Source organism: Pongo abelii, chromosome 10 (genome assembly GCF_028885655.2).
Source record: "Pongo abelii isolate AG06213 chromosome 10, NHGRI_mPonAbe1-v2.0_pri, whole genome shotgun sequence".
NCBI classification, from domain to species: Eukaryota; Metazoa; Chordata; class Mammalia; order Primates; family Hominidae; genus Pongo; species Pongo abelii.
In genome coordinates, this window is record NC_071995.2 from 111,227,183 (window position 1) to 111,242,177 (window position 14,995).

Here is a 14,995-nt window from a genome sequence, read left to right on the forward strand (position 1 = left end):
TAGGAGTCCCAAAACACTGGGATTACAGAGGTGAGCCACCACATCCAGGGGGATAAACCTTTTTTTTTTTTTTGGACTTCATTCTAAAATCAAGGAGAAGCCATTGATGAATTCAATGTAGGGAGTGACTAGTTTTGCAGTTTTTTTTTTTTTTTTGAGATGGAGTCTCGCTCTGACGCCCAGGCAGGAGTGCAGTGACGCAATCGTGGCTCACTGCAAGCACCACTTCCTGGGTTCAAGTGATTCTCTCGCCTCAGCTTCCTGAGTGGCTGGGACTACAGGTGCCCACCACTGCACCCAGCTAAATTTTGTATTTTGTATTTTTTTTTTTTTTTTTGAGACAGAGTCTCACTCTGTTGCCCAGGCTGGAGTGCAGTGGCGCGATCTCGGCTCACTGCAAGCCCCACCTCCTGGGTTCACGCCATTCTCCTGCCTCAGCCTCCCAAGCAGCTGGGACTACAGGCGCCCGTCACCACGCCCGGCTAATTTTTTGTATTTTTTGTAGAGACGGAGTTTCACTGTGTTAGCCAGGATGGTCTCGATCTTCTGACCTCGTGATCTGCCCGCCTCCGCCTCCCAAAGTGCTGGGATTACAGGCGTGAGCCAGCGCACCCGGCCCTAAATTTTGTATTTTTAGTAGAGATTGTGTTTGACCATGTTGGCCAGGCTGGTCTCAAACTCCTGACCTCAGGTGATCCACCCACCTTGGCCTCCCAAAGTGCTGGGATTACAGGCGTGAGCCACCACACTTGGCCACAATTAATTGTATTTTTAGTAGAGATGAGGGTTCACCATGTTGGCCAGACTGGCCTCAAACTCCTGACCTCAGGTGATCCACCTGCCTTGGCCTCCCAAAGTGTTGGGATTACAGGCATGAGCTACCGCGCCCCGCGCGCCCCGCCTAGTTTTGTAGTTTAGATTACTCTGGCTACTATGTGGAGATTGGATTAGGAAGTTTAGGCCTGCAGGCCTGAGATCAGTTAAAATGTTGCTTGTCATCTAGGTGGCCAGGATTTAGGGAGAGGGACAACTGCTTGTTAAATGGCTCTTACGTGAATTAAACTGGCATATATTAAAGGTGATCTTTGTAAGGAGCACATGAGTGCTGAAGCAGTTAGCACACAGTATGAGAGTCATTTGTATATGAATGAAATGGGCAAGCATTAAAAAAATGAGGATTTTGGAGCCATATAGATATGGGTTAAACTTATGGCTCTGCCATTCACTAGATCTGTAGCCTTTATTTATTTATTTATTTTTGAGAAAGGGTCTCGCCCTGTCACCCAGGCTGGAGCACAGTGGTGCAGTCTGGGCTCACTGCAACCTCTGCCTGTCCGGTTCAAGCAATTCTCCCACCTCAGCCTCCGGAGTAGCTGGGACTACAGGTGTGCGCCACCAAGCCTGACTAATCTTTGTATTTTTAGTTGAGACGGGGGTCTCACCATGTTGGCCAGGCTGGTCTTGAACTCCTGACCTCAAGTGATCTGCTCTCCTTGGCCTCCCAAAGTGCTGGGATTACAAGCGTGAGCCATCACGCTTAGCTAGATCTGTAGCCTTCAATGAGTCATATGCGCATCAATCAAGTATAAGCTCTACTCTTCTCAATCTGGTCTGAGCCACCATTATTCCCAGACCAGAATACTATAGTATTCCGTATTTTGACTGGCTTCTGTGTTTGTGGCCTTGCTCTCTTGCTCGAGCTTCACAGAGTGTCCAAAGTAATACTTCCCCACCGCCCGGCTTTTTTTTTTTTTTTTGAGACATGGTCGCGTCATGTTGCCCAGGCTGGTCTTGAACTTCTAGGCTCAAGCAATCCTCCTGCCTCAGCCTCCCAAAGTGCTGGGATGAAGGCGTGAGCCACCATACCTGGCCTGAGTGCAGTGGCGCGATCTCGGCTCTCAGCAGCCTCGACCTTCCAGGCTCAAGCAATCCTCTCACCTCAGCCTCCCGAGTAGCTGGGACTACAGGCGCTGGGACTACAGGCGCGCGCCACCACGCCCGGCTAATTTTTGTATTTTTTGTAGAGATAGGATTTCACTATTTTGCCCGGGCTGGTTCCCAACTCCTGGACACAAGCGATTCGCCTGCCTCAGCCTCCCAAAGGGAAGTGCTGGGATTTCAGGCGTGTGCCACCGCTCCCACCCCAAACTAGTATTTATTGTAATTATTATTATTATTTTGAGACGGAGTCTCGCTCTGTTGCCAGGCTGGAGTGCAGTGGCGCGATCTCGGCTCAACGCAACCTCTGCCTCCCGGGTTCAAGCGATTCTCCTGCTTCAGACTCCCAAGTAGCTGGGACTACAGGCGCCTCCCACCACGCCCGGCTAATTCTTGAATTTTTAGTGGAGACGGGGTTTCACCATGTTGGCCAGGATGGTCTCGATCTCTAGACCTCGGGATCCGCCCACCTCGGCTTCCCAAAGTGCTGGGATTACAGGCGTGAGCCACCGCGCCCAGCCTATTATTTTTTTTTAGGCAGTGTCTTGCCCTGTCGCCCAGGCTGGAGTGCAGTGGTGTGATCACGACTCACTGCAGCCCCGACTTCTCGGGCTTAAGTTATCTTCCCGCCGCAGCCTCCACGCCCGGTTAGTTTTTTGCATTTTTTGCAGAGATGAGGTCTTGCTTTTTTGCTCAGGCTGGCTTCGAACTCCTTCCTAGGCTTAAGCGACCCTCTTGCCGCAGCCTCCCAAAGTGTTGGGATTACGGGCGTGAACCAACGCGCCCAGCCTACTATCTTTATCTTATAGAAAGAAAAGAACGGAGGAAACCGAGGCTCGGAGACCATAGGTAATTTCCCCAAGGTTCCACAGCTAATGAGTGGAGCGGCGATTTGTGGAACGAAATGAATGAAATCGATGTGGCAGCGGGCCCGGACGGGTCGGTGGCGTAGACGCGGAGCGCGCAGCTCACACCCGGCGGCCGCCGTTTCCAGGAGGAAGCAAGCATGCTTTGGACAGTGCGCGTGGCGCATCCGCGGAGCCCCCGAGCTGCCATTCCCGGCCGTCGCTCAGTCCTCGGCGGACGGGAAGCAGGAAGTGGCGGCGGGCGTCGCGAGCGATGACATCACGGGGGCGACGGCGGCGAAGGGCGGGGGCGGAGGAGGAGCGAGCCGGGCCGGGGGGCGGCTGCACAGTCTCCGGGATCCCCAGGCCTGGAGGGGGGTCTGTGCGCGGCCGGCTGGCTCTGCCCCGCGTCCGGTCCCGAGCGGGCCTCCCTCGGGCCAGCCCGATGTGACCGAGCCCAGCGGAGCCTGAGCAAGGAGCGGGTCCGTCGCGGAGCCGGAGGGCGGGAGGAACATGACATCGCGGAGGTGAGGAGCCCCGAGGGGCCCGGCCCGGGCCTCGGCCCGGCCCCCGCCGCGTTCGGTTAGCCCCGTCCGGAAGGGGGCGCCCCGGCCGGGCTTCAGGCTCCCGCCCCGGCCGGGCTTCGGGCTCCCGCCCCGGATCGGGGTTGGGAGCCGGTTTCCTCCTTGTCCCCTCGCCCTCCCGGGGCCGGGGGCCGGCCCCACCGCGCCCCCACCCATCGGGTCCCCATTCATTTCCTGCTTCCCCGAGTTCCGTCTGCGGCAGCCCCGGGGATGCCCGTCAGGCCCGGGGCAGGTAGAGCCGCCGAGGGAACCACGGGTGCCAGTGGCCCGGCTCAGCGCCGCATTCCTGACCCATTGCCTCATGAGAATTGCCTCATGGTGATTCCGAAATAACCCTGCTCACTTGGGGAGGCTCCTTGGGACACGAGAGGGGAGTTGCGCGGGGCCGGACCCCCAGTGGTCTAGTCGTTCTGGGTCACTGTGCCACTTGCGTGCATTTGGGGACTTCACGCAGGACCCCTGACCCTTTTATATGCCCCTTTGTGTCTTCTTTTCCTCCTACCCCTCACGTGCCAGAAATGGAAAAACTGACTGTATCTGCAGCCACTAGAAGTATTTCCTTCCTCTGCGATCTTCGCTTTGGGAGATGGAAAGGAAGGGAGCCGCATCTCGTTATTTAATCCTTCACTGCAACCTTAACAGTCAGGTCACTTTACTGGTACCCGTTTTATGGATGAGGAAACCGAGGCCCATAAGCAACATGCTAGTAAATGACAAGATTTGAAACTAAGGAGGATTAGTGAGTTAATGAGATCCTTTGAAAGGTCAGGATAATACTACTACTAATAGCTAACGTTTGCTTAGTTCTGACCACAGCCCTATCAGATGGCTACTATTAGCCCCATTGTAAAGATGAGTAAACTGAGTTTCAGAGGTTAAGTAAATTGCCTAACCTCACAGCTAGTAGGTGGTGGAGACAGAATCCCTACTTTTAATCACTGTGTTGCTTCTATTATTTTGTAACTATTGCTAACCATTTGTAAGCCTTAATTCTGTTGTCAAACAGTAGTGTGACCTGTTGTTTTCAGATAGTGATCCTGCTATTTTGTATAGTCACTCTATATACCACTCACACTTAAGACCCATTGTCTATTCTTTTCCATGATTGTTCAATTATGGTCACTGTCTCAGACATTTAAAAAACGATTCAAGCTATTGAGGCTATTTGAATGAGATTTTCTTTTCTTTTTTTTTTTCTTTCTTTTTTTTTTTTGGAGACGGAGGCTCACTCCGTTGCCCAGGCTGGAGTGCAGTGGCGCAATCTCGGCTCACCACAATCTCCGCCTCCTAGGTTCAAGCGATTCTCCTGCCTCAGCCTCCCAAGTAACTGGGACTACAGGCGCGCCACTATGCCCGGCTAATTTTTGTATTTTTAGTAGAGACAGGGTTTCACTATGTTGGCCAGGCTGGTCTCAAACTCCTGACCTCGTGATCCACCTGCCTTGGCCTCCCAAAGTGCTGGAATTACAGGCGTGAGCCACCGCACCCGGCCTGAATGAGATTTTTCAAAATATTAGGAATGTCTCCTCCAAACACACCTGGCATGTTATTCATACATGGATCTGGAATTTAAAAAGGGGAGAAAAAAGAAAACTGAGAACTCGTAGGAAGTGAGTGACTTGGACAGGTCGGTTGGCAAGTGCTTACAGACTGGGTAATATATAACTGCATTTCAACATAACAGTGTATAGCCTCAAATGTTCTAATTCTTTAGGGAGCTTTTAAATAAACAGTTGTCTATTCTTTAATCTGTCAAATAGTCATTGAGCCTTTTGTTCCTGGTGTCTGCTCTTCCAGACAAGTAAGGATCTGCTGCTTTAGGAGAGAAAAAGACGGGGCTGGGGGTTGGGAAAAGGTCTGGGTAGTAATAGTCCCTACATTGTCCAGTTTGTTAATTTAGAAGCATAGAAGTGTGGGCATAGTCAAAGCAGCAAGTGCTAAAGATGACAGTTTGAAATGGAGTAATTCCTTCTCCCCTCCAGCCCTGGTATTATGCACCACCCAAAAAGCCGGGTTATGAACATAATACACATAATTTTGAATGATTCATTATTTTTTGGATTATAAGCCTGTTTTATTTGTTAACCAGCCTTAATGAGGTATAAATGACATGCAATTAATTGCATATATTTAAATGTACAATTTGATCAGTTTTGACATACATATACACTTGGGAAACCACCACCATAGTCAAGATAATGAACACATCTATCACCCCTGGTAATTTTGCCTCATGTTCTTTATAATCCCTCCTTTGTTCTTAGGCAGCCACTATTCTGCTTTCTGTCACTATATATTAGTTTGCATTTCCTAGAATTTTATTTTTAAAAATTTTAAAATTATTTGAATAGAGATGGGGTCTCACTGTGTTGCCCAGAGCAGTCTCAAACTCCTGGGTTCAAGTGATCCTCTCACCTTGGCCTCCTGAAGTGTTGGGATTATAGGCGTGAGACACCCTGCCCAGCCCTAGAATTTTATTATTATTGTTATTATTATGTTTTTTTGAGATAGGGTCTCACTTTGTTGCCCAGGCTGGAGTGCAGTGGTGCGATCACTGCAGCCTTGTTTTCGTAGGCTCAATCCATCCTCCCTCCTCAGCTTCCCGGTTACTGGGGCTACAGGTGTGCACCACCACACCCGGCTAATTTTTGTATTTTTTTATAGAGATAGGGTTTTGCCATGTTGGCCAGGCTGGTCTCAAACTCCTGGGCTCAAGCGATCTTCCTGCCTCAGCCTCCCAAAGTGCTGGGATTACAGGCATGAGCCACTGCGTCCGGCCTTCAAATTACTTTAACCTAGTATTAATTCATTCAACAGGAAGTTAATGAGCCAGGCAAGATAAAGCAGTAAGATAGGAAAATATTGCTATTTTCATGGCTGAGAGAGAGCAGACAAACACATGACTAAACAGGGCAATTTCAGGTAGTAATAAATTCTAGGAGGGAAAAAATCTCACAGAAATGTGAGGATGGGAGAATGCAGTTAGTTTTGATAGGTGGTTTAGAGAAGGTGATCGTGTGAACTGACACCTGAATGATGATTAGTAGTCTGAATTTTGTTTTGCTTAATTATCAAAATAACTCCTCTTGGGTTCGACTTTTATATGCATCCAGTAATTAAAATGTAAGCATATTCAATGTACTGATATCTCTCAGCGTCATAGGTAGGAAAACTAAGGCATTCAGCAATTAAGTGACTCCTCCCTTGATCATGTAGCAGTGATAGTACTGGATTTAGATTTTGAGGTTGCTTCTTTGCCCTTCTCTGCCTTTGTGAAACCAACAAAGCTGCCTGTATTTTCCGACTCTTCCTTCAGCATGTGGTACCTCCTTTACATCTGTTTTTGTTCCTCCGAAATCCATACGCGACGATGAGCTAAGAGGGGCAGAAAATTGAGCTTGTTCTGAGACTGGAGGCTTTCGGTTTATCTCTTGCAGGTCAGGTCCATTTTGTCCTGGGCTCTCCCTGGTGGCCACGTTTGTTTATCTCCTGCGGGAGTAAATAAACTTGCCTTGCTGAAAAATAACAGTTCTGTGTCTTTGCAGTTGAAACTGGGATGTCTTTATTAACGTTAGGTCCTGATGTAAGGCCAAGTTTTTGGTTAGAGTTGCTCAAGTGCAGAGGCCACTGCTAAGATGACTTACCCCTCGTGTCCATGGTCAGTGTGGAGACTGTTATGAGTGGCACATGATGCTGGAAAAGCAGAGCCAACTTATGTTTGTAATTGTTCCTAGCAGGCCGTGGTGTACTTTGTTAGGCAGCCACAGAACAATAGAGACACTCAGCTTATTCCCCTTCCCTCTGGGAAACACAGACAGTACTTGCCATCCAACGCCAACGTTTTTAAGGAAGAAAGAGGCAAAAAGTGATGTTGGCAAGGTCTCTGGGAGTTGTGGACGCCAACCAAGGATTGGAGACCCTGAAATGGATTCAGATGCCCTAAAATGCAGCCCAGTTCGTTACTATGAATTTTGGAGGACTTTGTGCCTTGAGCAAATGTGTGTATGTGACGCTCTTTGACAACACTGAAATAGGAAAAATACTATCCGTGTTCATGAGGAGCACTGAATTTAGAGAGGGAGACAGACTTTTATGCCAGCATCAAATCAATTTGATAAAGCTAGTACCAAAATGAAATTTGAATTTTTTTTTTTTTTTGAAATAGAGTCTTACTCAGTCACCCAGGCTGGAGTGCAGTGATACAATCTCGGCCCACTGCAACCTCCACCTCTTGGGTTCAAACAATTCTTGTGCCTCAGTCTCCCGAGTAGCTGTGATTACAGGTGCGTGCCACCATGTCTGGCTAATTTTTATATTTTTAGTAGGGACGGGGTTTCACCATGTTGGCCAGGCTGGTCTTGAACTCCTGGCCTCAAGTGATCTGCCCACCTTGGCCTTCCAAAGTGCTGGGATTATAGGCATGAGCTACCACACAAGCCTGAAATTTGAAATTTATTGGTATAGAATATACTGTTTAGGATGTATGTGTATATATGTATATTTGTATACTTACATAAACACAAATACACATTGTATATGTTTCTGTAATGTGTATATCTGTCTACACATACATGTATATACACACATACAATGTCCTTTTTTTTTTTTTTTTTTTTTTTTGAGACAGGGTCTTACCCTGTTGCCCAGGCTGGAGACTGCAGTGGCATAATCTTGGCTCACTGCAGCCTCGACCTCCTGGGCTCAAGTGATCCTCCCATCTCAGCCTCCTGAGTAGTTGGGACTGACTACAGGCACGTGGCATCGAACTTGTCCAATTTTTCTATTTTTTTGTAGAGATAGGGTCTTGCTCTGTTGTCCAGGCTGGTCTCAAATTCCTGGGCTCAAGCTGTCTGCCTGCCTCGGCCTTCCAAAATGGTAGGATTACAGATGTGAACCACTGTACCTGGCCTTTACAATGTCTATTTTAAAGATAATGGTTCAAGTTTTTATCATCCCACTGGCCCACTCTAATGAAACATCTATCCATTCATTGAAGAATTATTTATGGTGGGATAACTCTGTGCCAGGTACCGTGCTAGGCATTGAGTGTTCCAGGTTTTAGGGAACAGCACATGCAAAAGTGCTGAAGTGGGAGAAGATCTCGGAGTGATTGAAGGCTAGGAGAGAGCACGTGTGGGAGCTGTGAGGCTGGGAAGGTGGGAGGTAGGTGGGAACAGACCACACAGGGATTCTTAACGTCTTTAGTGTCATGTGGACCATGAAGAGGAGTGCAGATTGTATTTTTAGAGCAATGCAAAATCATAGAAGGATGTGATCAGGGGAGTGGCATGAGCTGATCTATTTAAAAATATTTCTCTGGCTGCTGTGAAGGAAGGATTGTAGGAGGCAGAAGTAGATTCAGGGAGATGAGACAAGTGATGAGAGAGGCTTTGAATTTGGGTAGAAGTAGTTTGTGGAAAGTCTTTTTTGGAGGTAGTTTTTGTTTATTGCCTTGTCATCAAAGCAGAGATGCTGACCAATGAAACTCCATGAGAAAATAGTGATTTATAAAGACATATCTATGCACTACCATTAAAAAGCTGCTTGGAAAAAAGAGGATAAAAAGCTGCTTTAACAACTTTTTTTTTTTTTTTTTGAGATGGGGTCTTACTCTGTCACCCAGGCTCACGACCTCAGCTCACTGCAACCTCTGCCTCCCAGGCTCAAGCGTTCTCCCACCTCAGCCTCCCGAGTGGCTGGGACCACAGGCACACGCCACCGTGTCAGGCTAATTTTGTGTGTGTGTGTGTGTGTGTGTGTGTGTGTGTGTGTGTAGAGATGGGGTTTTGCCATGTTGCCCAGGCTGGTCTCAAACTCCTGAGCTCAGGCGATCCACCCGCCTCAGCCTCCAAAGTGCTGGAGATTACAGATGTGAGCCACTGTGTGCACCTGCCTAACAACTTACAAAAAATTTTTACATTTAGTAGGATATTTATTGCGTTATTGTTGGAGATGGCAAAATATTGGAGACAGCTGAAATGTTCATCAGTAGGGGGCTAGTTAAATGAAATACAGTGTAGCATGCATTAGAACACTTTTCAAGAATTTAACTTTTTTTGTAGCCTTTTACTTATAATGTTTGTCCCTATTGATGCCTTTTTTTTCAGCATGACTTACTCTTTTACTATAGGATATTAAAATTTAATTAGATTAGAAGTGAGGAATATTCTTGTAATCTGTAGGAAGTAACAAACTATAAACTTAACTCCCCAAGAACAAATATAATAATTTTTCTGGAGTAGCAGGTAAGAAAGATATAAATTTATATGTATACAAGAAACTGAAATTAGACTTTATACATTTAAAGGTTACAAGTGCAGTTTTATTACATGAATGTATTATCCAGCATTGAAGTCTGGGCTTTTAGTGTAACCAGCACCTGAATAACGTACATCGTACCCATTAAGTAATTTCTCATCCCCCAAACGCCTCCCACCCTGAAATTAGACTTTGGATCCCTAGTTTAAATTCCACCCCTCTTTTTTTTGAGACAAGGTCTCACTCTGTCACCCAGGCTGGAGGGCAATGTTGCAATGATAGCTTACTGTAACCTCAACCTCCTGGGCTCAAGGGATCCACCCTCCTCAGCCTCCTGAGTAGCTGGAACTGCAGGCGTGCACTACCACATTCAGCTAATTTTTTGATTTTTTAATAGAGATGAGGTCTGAACTCCTGGGCTCAATCGATTCTCCCCAAGTGCTGTGGTTACACGCATGGGCCACTGCCCGCAGCCTAAACCTCCTTTCTCAGTATAGCAGCCTTGAGATGAAGTTCCTGAAATTACTGGCCAGCTTGACTGTTTCCCCACATCACTGGAGGAGGGGTATGCATAGATAAAACAAAATATTCAGCATCACTGTATTTTCTTTTTGTTTCATCAGCATCTTTTTTTAAAACTCACTTGACATAAGTCCCTAGCCTCAAAGAGTAAAGCCTTTGCAGAATCTGCATTCAGATTTCGGGTGTGATTTCCTGGCAAATAGTTCAGGTTTGTAAACTCTTTTTTTTTTTCTTTGAGACAGAGTTTCACTCTTGTAGCGCAGGCTGGAGTGCAGTGGCACCATCTTGCCTCACTGCAACTTCTGCCCCCCTGATTCACGCGATTCTCCTGCCTCAGCCTCCTGAGTAGCTGGGATTACAGGCATGCGCCACCACACCTGGGTAATTTTTGTATTTTTAGTAGAGATGGGGTTTCACCATGTTGGCCAGGCTGGTTTTGAACTCCTGACTTCAGGTAATCTACCTGCCTCGGCCTCCCAAAGTGATGGGATTACAGGTGTGAGCCACCGCACCCGGCCAAAACTTTTTTTTTTTTTCTCTTTTTGTTGCTGAGAAATGTAAACTCTTACAGACACAAATTATGTCTCCCATTTTTTAAAACCCACTCAACACAGCGGTCATGTGTAATAGGCCCTGGAGCTTATTTTAGACATTGATTTGAGGCTCTTTTCCCCAAGTGCTGGTTTGTGTATGTGTGTATGTGTGTGTAAGTCTTTCTATGAGATGAGTGGTACCTACCTGGGCTCTATGATCTTTTTTATTTTATTTATTTTATTTTTGTAGATACGAGGTTTCACTATGTTGCTCAGGCTGGTCTTGAACTCTGGGGCTCAACCTATCATCCCTCCTTGGCCTCCCAGAGTGCTGAGATTACAGGTGTGAGCCACTGCACCTGGCCAGTGATCCTTAATAAATATAGATAATGGCCGGGCGTGGTGGCTCACACCTATAATACCAGTACTTTGGGGGGCCGAGGCTGGCAGGTCACCTGAGCTGAGGAGTTCGAGACCAGTCTGGGTAACATGGGTGAAACCCTGTCTCTACAGAAAATACAAAAATTGGCCAGGTGTGGTGGTGCATGCCTGTAGTCACAGCCACTTGGGAGGTTGAGACAGGAGAATTGCTTGAACCTGGAAGGTGGAGGTTGCAGTGAGCTGAGATCGTGTCATTGAACTCCAGCCTGGGTGACAGAGTGAGACCTTGTCTCAAAAAAAAAATATAGGCCGGGTGTGGTGGCTCACGCCTGTAATCCCAGCACTTTGGGAAGCCGAGGCGGGTGGATCACGAGGTCGGGAGATTGAGACCATCTTGGCTAACACGGTGAAACCCTATCTCTACTAAAAATACAAAAAATTAGCCGGGCCTGGTGGCGGGTGCCTGTAGTCCCAGCTACTCGGGAGGTTGAGGCAGGAGAATGGCGTGAACCCGGGAGGTGGAGGTTGCAGTGAGCCGAGACTGTGCCACTGCACTCCAGCCTGGGTGACAGAGTGAGACTCTGTCTCAAAAAAAAAACAAAAAAACTAGATATAGATATAGATAATGCCAGATGATGGCTGGTTAGAAGGGATTGTCAGGGGCTGGCAGGTTTTGCAGGTGTTAGAATGAGCAAGATGAGGAGAAGGATGCTTACTTCCCTCTCGTTGTAACTCTTTCTCTAACCCCTCCCCTCAGTGTTTTTTTATTTTTATTTTTATTTATTTATTTTTTTTGAGACAAGGTCTTGCTCTGTCACCCACACTGGATTGCAGTGATGCAACCATAGCTCATCGAAGCTCAAACTCCTGGGCTCAAGTGATCCTCTTGCCTCAGCCTCCCAAGTAACTGGGACCACAGGTACGTACAAGTATGCCCAGTTAAGTTTTTCATTTTTTATAGAGACAGGGTCTTGCTATGTTGTCCAGGCTGGTCTTACACTCCTGGCTTCAAGTGATTCTCCTGCCTCAGTTTCCCAAAGTGCTGGCATTATGGGCATGAGCCACTGTGCCTAGCCCATCAGTGTCTTTTTATCCTTTACTCCTATCAAAATTCATTCACTCAAGCAGCCATTGATCAAGTGCCTACTATATACATGGTGAGGACTGGAAATTTATTTGTCTCTTCTCATCTTATCTGGACCCTCTGTGTTAATTGTAATTAACTGTAATCATTCTGTATTAATTGTAATAAACTTGTTGATAAACTCAAATGAGGCCATACTGTTTTGCCATTTCCCCTCCTTCCAGGTTATATGGATGTACTTACATTGCAGGTTTCATTTGTTGGTTCGGTTTTTAAACTAAACCCTATTGTGTCAAATTATGCTAGGTGTGAGATGGGGAGTTCAAGATGTGTGTTGTCTTTTTTTTTTTTGCCTCACTTACTAATATACAAGTGCTTATAACATTTGAGGCTGGCCCTATACATTAAGGTTTTTGTTAATTCCACTGTTCTTTATCTTCTCTTACTAAGTTCTCAGGGTCGAATTAACTCTAGCTGCTCCTTACTAGTGATAAGCAAGTTGCAAATCACAGAATTGTCAGTGATTGAATACACGTATTAAACCTGTAACTGGGAAGCATTTTTGGTAATTACGAATACTTTTTGAAAAAAAAAAAAAGCTAGGAAGGAAAGTTTAAAATCTACGAAATCTCAAGTAGATGGTCATGGAATAGCTATTTCAATTTCTAACTATATATTACTTATTTATTTATTTATTTTTGAGACGGAGTTTAGCTCTTGTTGCCCAGGCTGGAGTGCAATGGCATGATCTCAGCTCACTGCAACCTTCACCTCCCGGGTTCAAGCTATTCTCCTGCCTCAGCCTCCCGAGTAGCTGGGATTACAGACATGTGCCACCATGCCAGGCTAATTTTGTATTTTTAGTAGAGACGGGGTTTCTCCACATTGGTCAGGCTGGTCTTCAACTCCCGACCTCAGTTGATCCGCCCTCCTCGGCCTCCCAAAGTGCTGGGATTACAGGCGTGAGCCACCGCGTCCAGCCTCTTAACTATTGTTTGAAATAATGTGGAGGCAGCTCCAGAGCCATGAAGAAGTGTATGAAGAAGCGGTGTTAGCTTAAATGACATACATGTCACAATTGCCTATGTGAAACTAACATAATTATGCAGAGAAGTATCTATCCTGCATAACCTCCACCAATAATAATAATGTTAATAATAGTGAAAACTAATGTTTATTAAGTCCTTACTGTCTCCAGCCTCTGTGCTAAATACTGGTTACTAAGTTTCCCTGAAAATACTATTCTCACCTGTTTGTTCTTAATAACAGGATAGCATAATTGTAAGTTGTAAATGAAATAATACAGTTTATGTAATAAAAGGGTAAAGGAGAAGACCACCTACCTTATCTTCTGTTGCTGATCTAGAGGGATGTAGGTGATGTTTACCTAGTTTCACCTTTGGCTGTTGAAACTACTTTTTTTTTTTTTTTTTAAGAGACAGGGTGGACCAGGTGCAGTGGCTCACGCTTGTAATCCCAGCACTTTGGGAGGCTGAGGTGGGCAGATCACTTGAGGTCAGAAGTTCAAGACCAGCCTGGCCAACATGGTGAAACCCTGTCTCTACTAAAAATACAGAAAGATTAGCTGGGTGTGGTGGTACACGCCTGTAATTCCAGCTACGTGGGAGGCTGAGGCAGGAGAATCGCTTGAACCCGGGAGTAGAGGTTGCAGTGAGCTGAGATTGTGCCACTGCACTCCAGCCTGGGTGACAGAGCAAGACTCCGTCTCAAAAAAACAACAACAACAACAAAAAAAGAAATTTTTAGAAATATGAGATGACAGCAAGAATGAGGATATTAAAAAGAAATTTTTAGAAATAAGTAGCAGAATGTAATGGTGAAAAGTTTGATTTCTCAAGTCTGCTCTGCACACAGGCATGTGGCAAACATTCAGTAAGTATAGCTGTAATTTTAACCAGCTGTAATGTATAATAGCCAACATATCACATTTTTCTTTTTTCTTTGTTGAGACAGAGTCTTGCTCTGTTGCCCAGGCTGGAGTGCAGTGGCACCATCTCGGCTCACTGCAACCTCTGCCTCCTGAGTTCAAGTGATTCTTGTGCTTCAGCCTCTCAAGTAGCTGGGATTACAGGTGTGTGCCACCACACTTGGCTATTTTTTGCATTTTTAGTAGAGATGGGGCTGGTCTTGAACTCCCAACCTCAGGTGATCTGCCTGCCTCAGCCTCCCAAAGTGCTGAGATTACAGGTGTGAGCCACAGCACCTGGTCATATATTGCTTTTTTCTTATTATCAGAGCCAGTTCATGATTGTGGAAAAATAGTGTTTGTAACAATATAAGTATGGAGAAATCATCTTTTTTATTTTGTGATTCATATAGGTTTGCTGTTGTTGTTGTTGCTTTGTTTTTATCTTGAGACAGAGTCTTGGTCTGTCACTCAGGCTGGAGTCTAATGGCACAACCATGGCTCACTGCAGCCTCAGATGCCTGGGCTCAAGCAGTCCTCCCATCTCAGCCTCTAGAGTAGATGGGACCACAGGTGTGGGCCACCATGCCTGGGTAATTAAAAAACTTTTTTTTTTTCTAGAGATGAGGTCTCACTATGTTGCCCAGGCTGGTCTCAAACCTTTGACGTCTGCTTCAGCCTTTAGAGTAGCTATGACTATAGGCATGTTCCATCACCCAGCTAATTAATTTTTTTTTTTTTTTTTTTTTTTGTGGAGATGCGGTCTTACTTTGTTACCCAGACTGCAAGTTAGTTTCAGATATCAACATTTGGTGTTTCCAAATGCATGGAGAGGCTTTGGAGCAAGTTTTTGGGTCATATGCATAGGTGTCCTAGACATTCACTTTGCAAATTTTTGTTAAAATGACTACAGTAGCATACAG

General features: G+C 46.1%; 1 protein-coding gene across 4 annotated transcripts in view; it reads left to right on the forward strand.

Moving 5' to 3' along the window:
• Positions 1–3,069: 3,069 nt before the first annotated feature.
• PTPN11 (protein tyrosine phosphatase non-receptor type 11) overlaps positions 3,070–14,995 on the forward strand; it is a 96,466-nt gene continuing 84,540 nt past the window's right edge. For 3 of the 4 annotated variants that reach the window (XM_009248271.4, XM_024257264.3, XM_054527630.2), the window contains exon 1: positions 3,083–3,310. In XM_009248271.4, coding sequence (XP_009246546.2) covers positions 3,297–3,310 — 14 coding nt within the window. In that variant the 5' untranslated portion in view covers positions 3,083–3,296. Of the gene's footprint in view, positions 3,311–14,995 lie in introns of all 4 variants that reach the window. The other variant, XM_009248272.4, reaches the window with a different exon arrangement.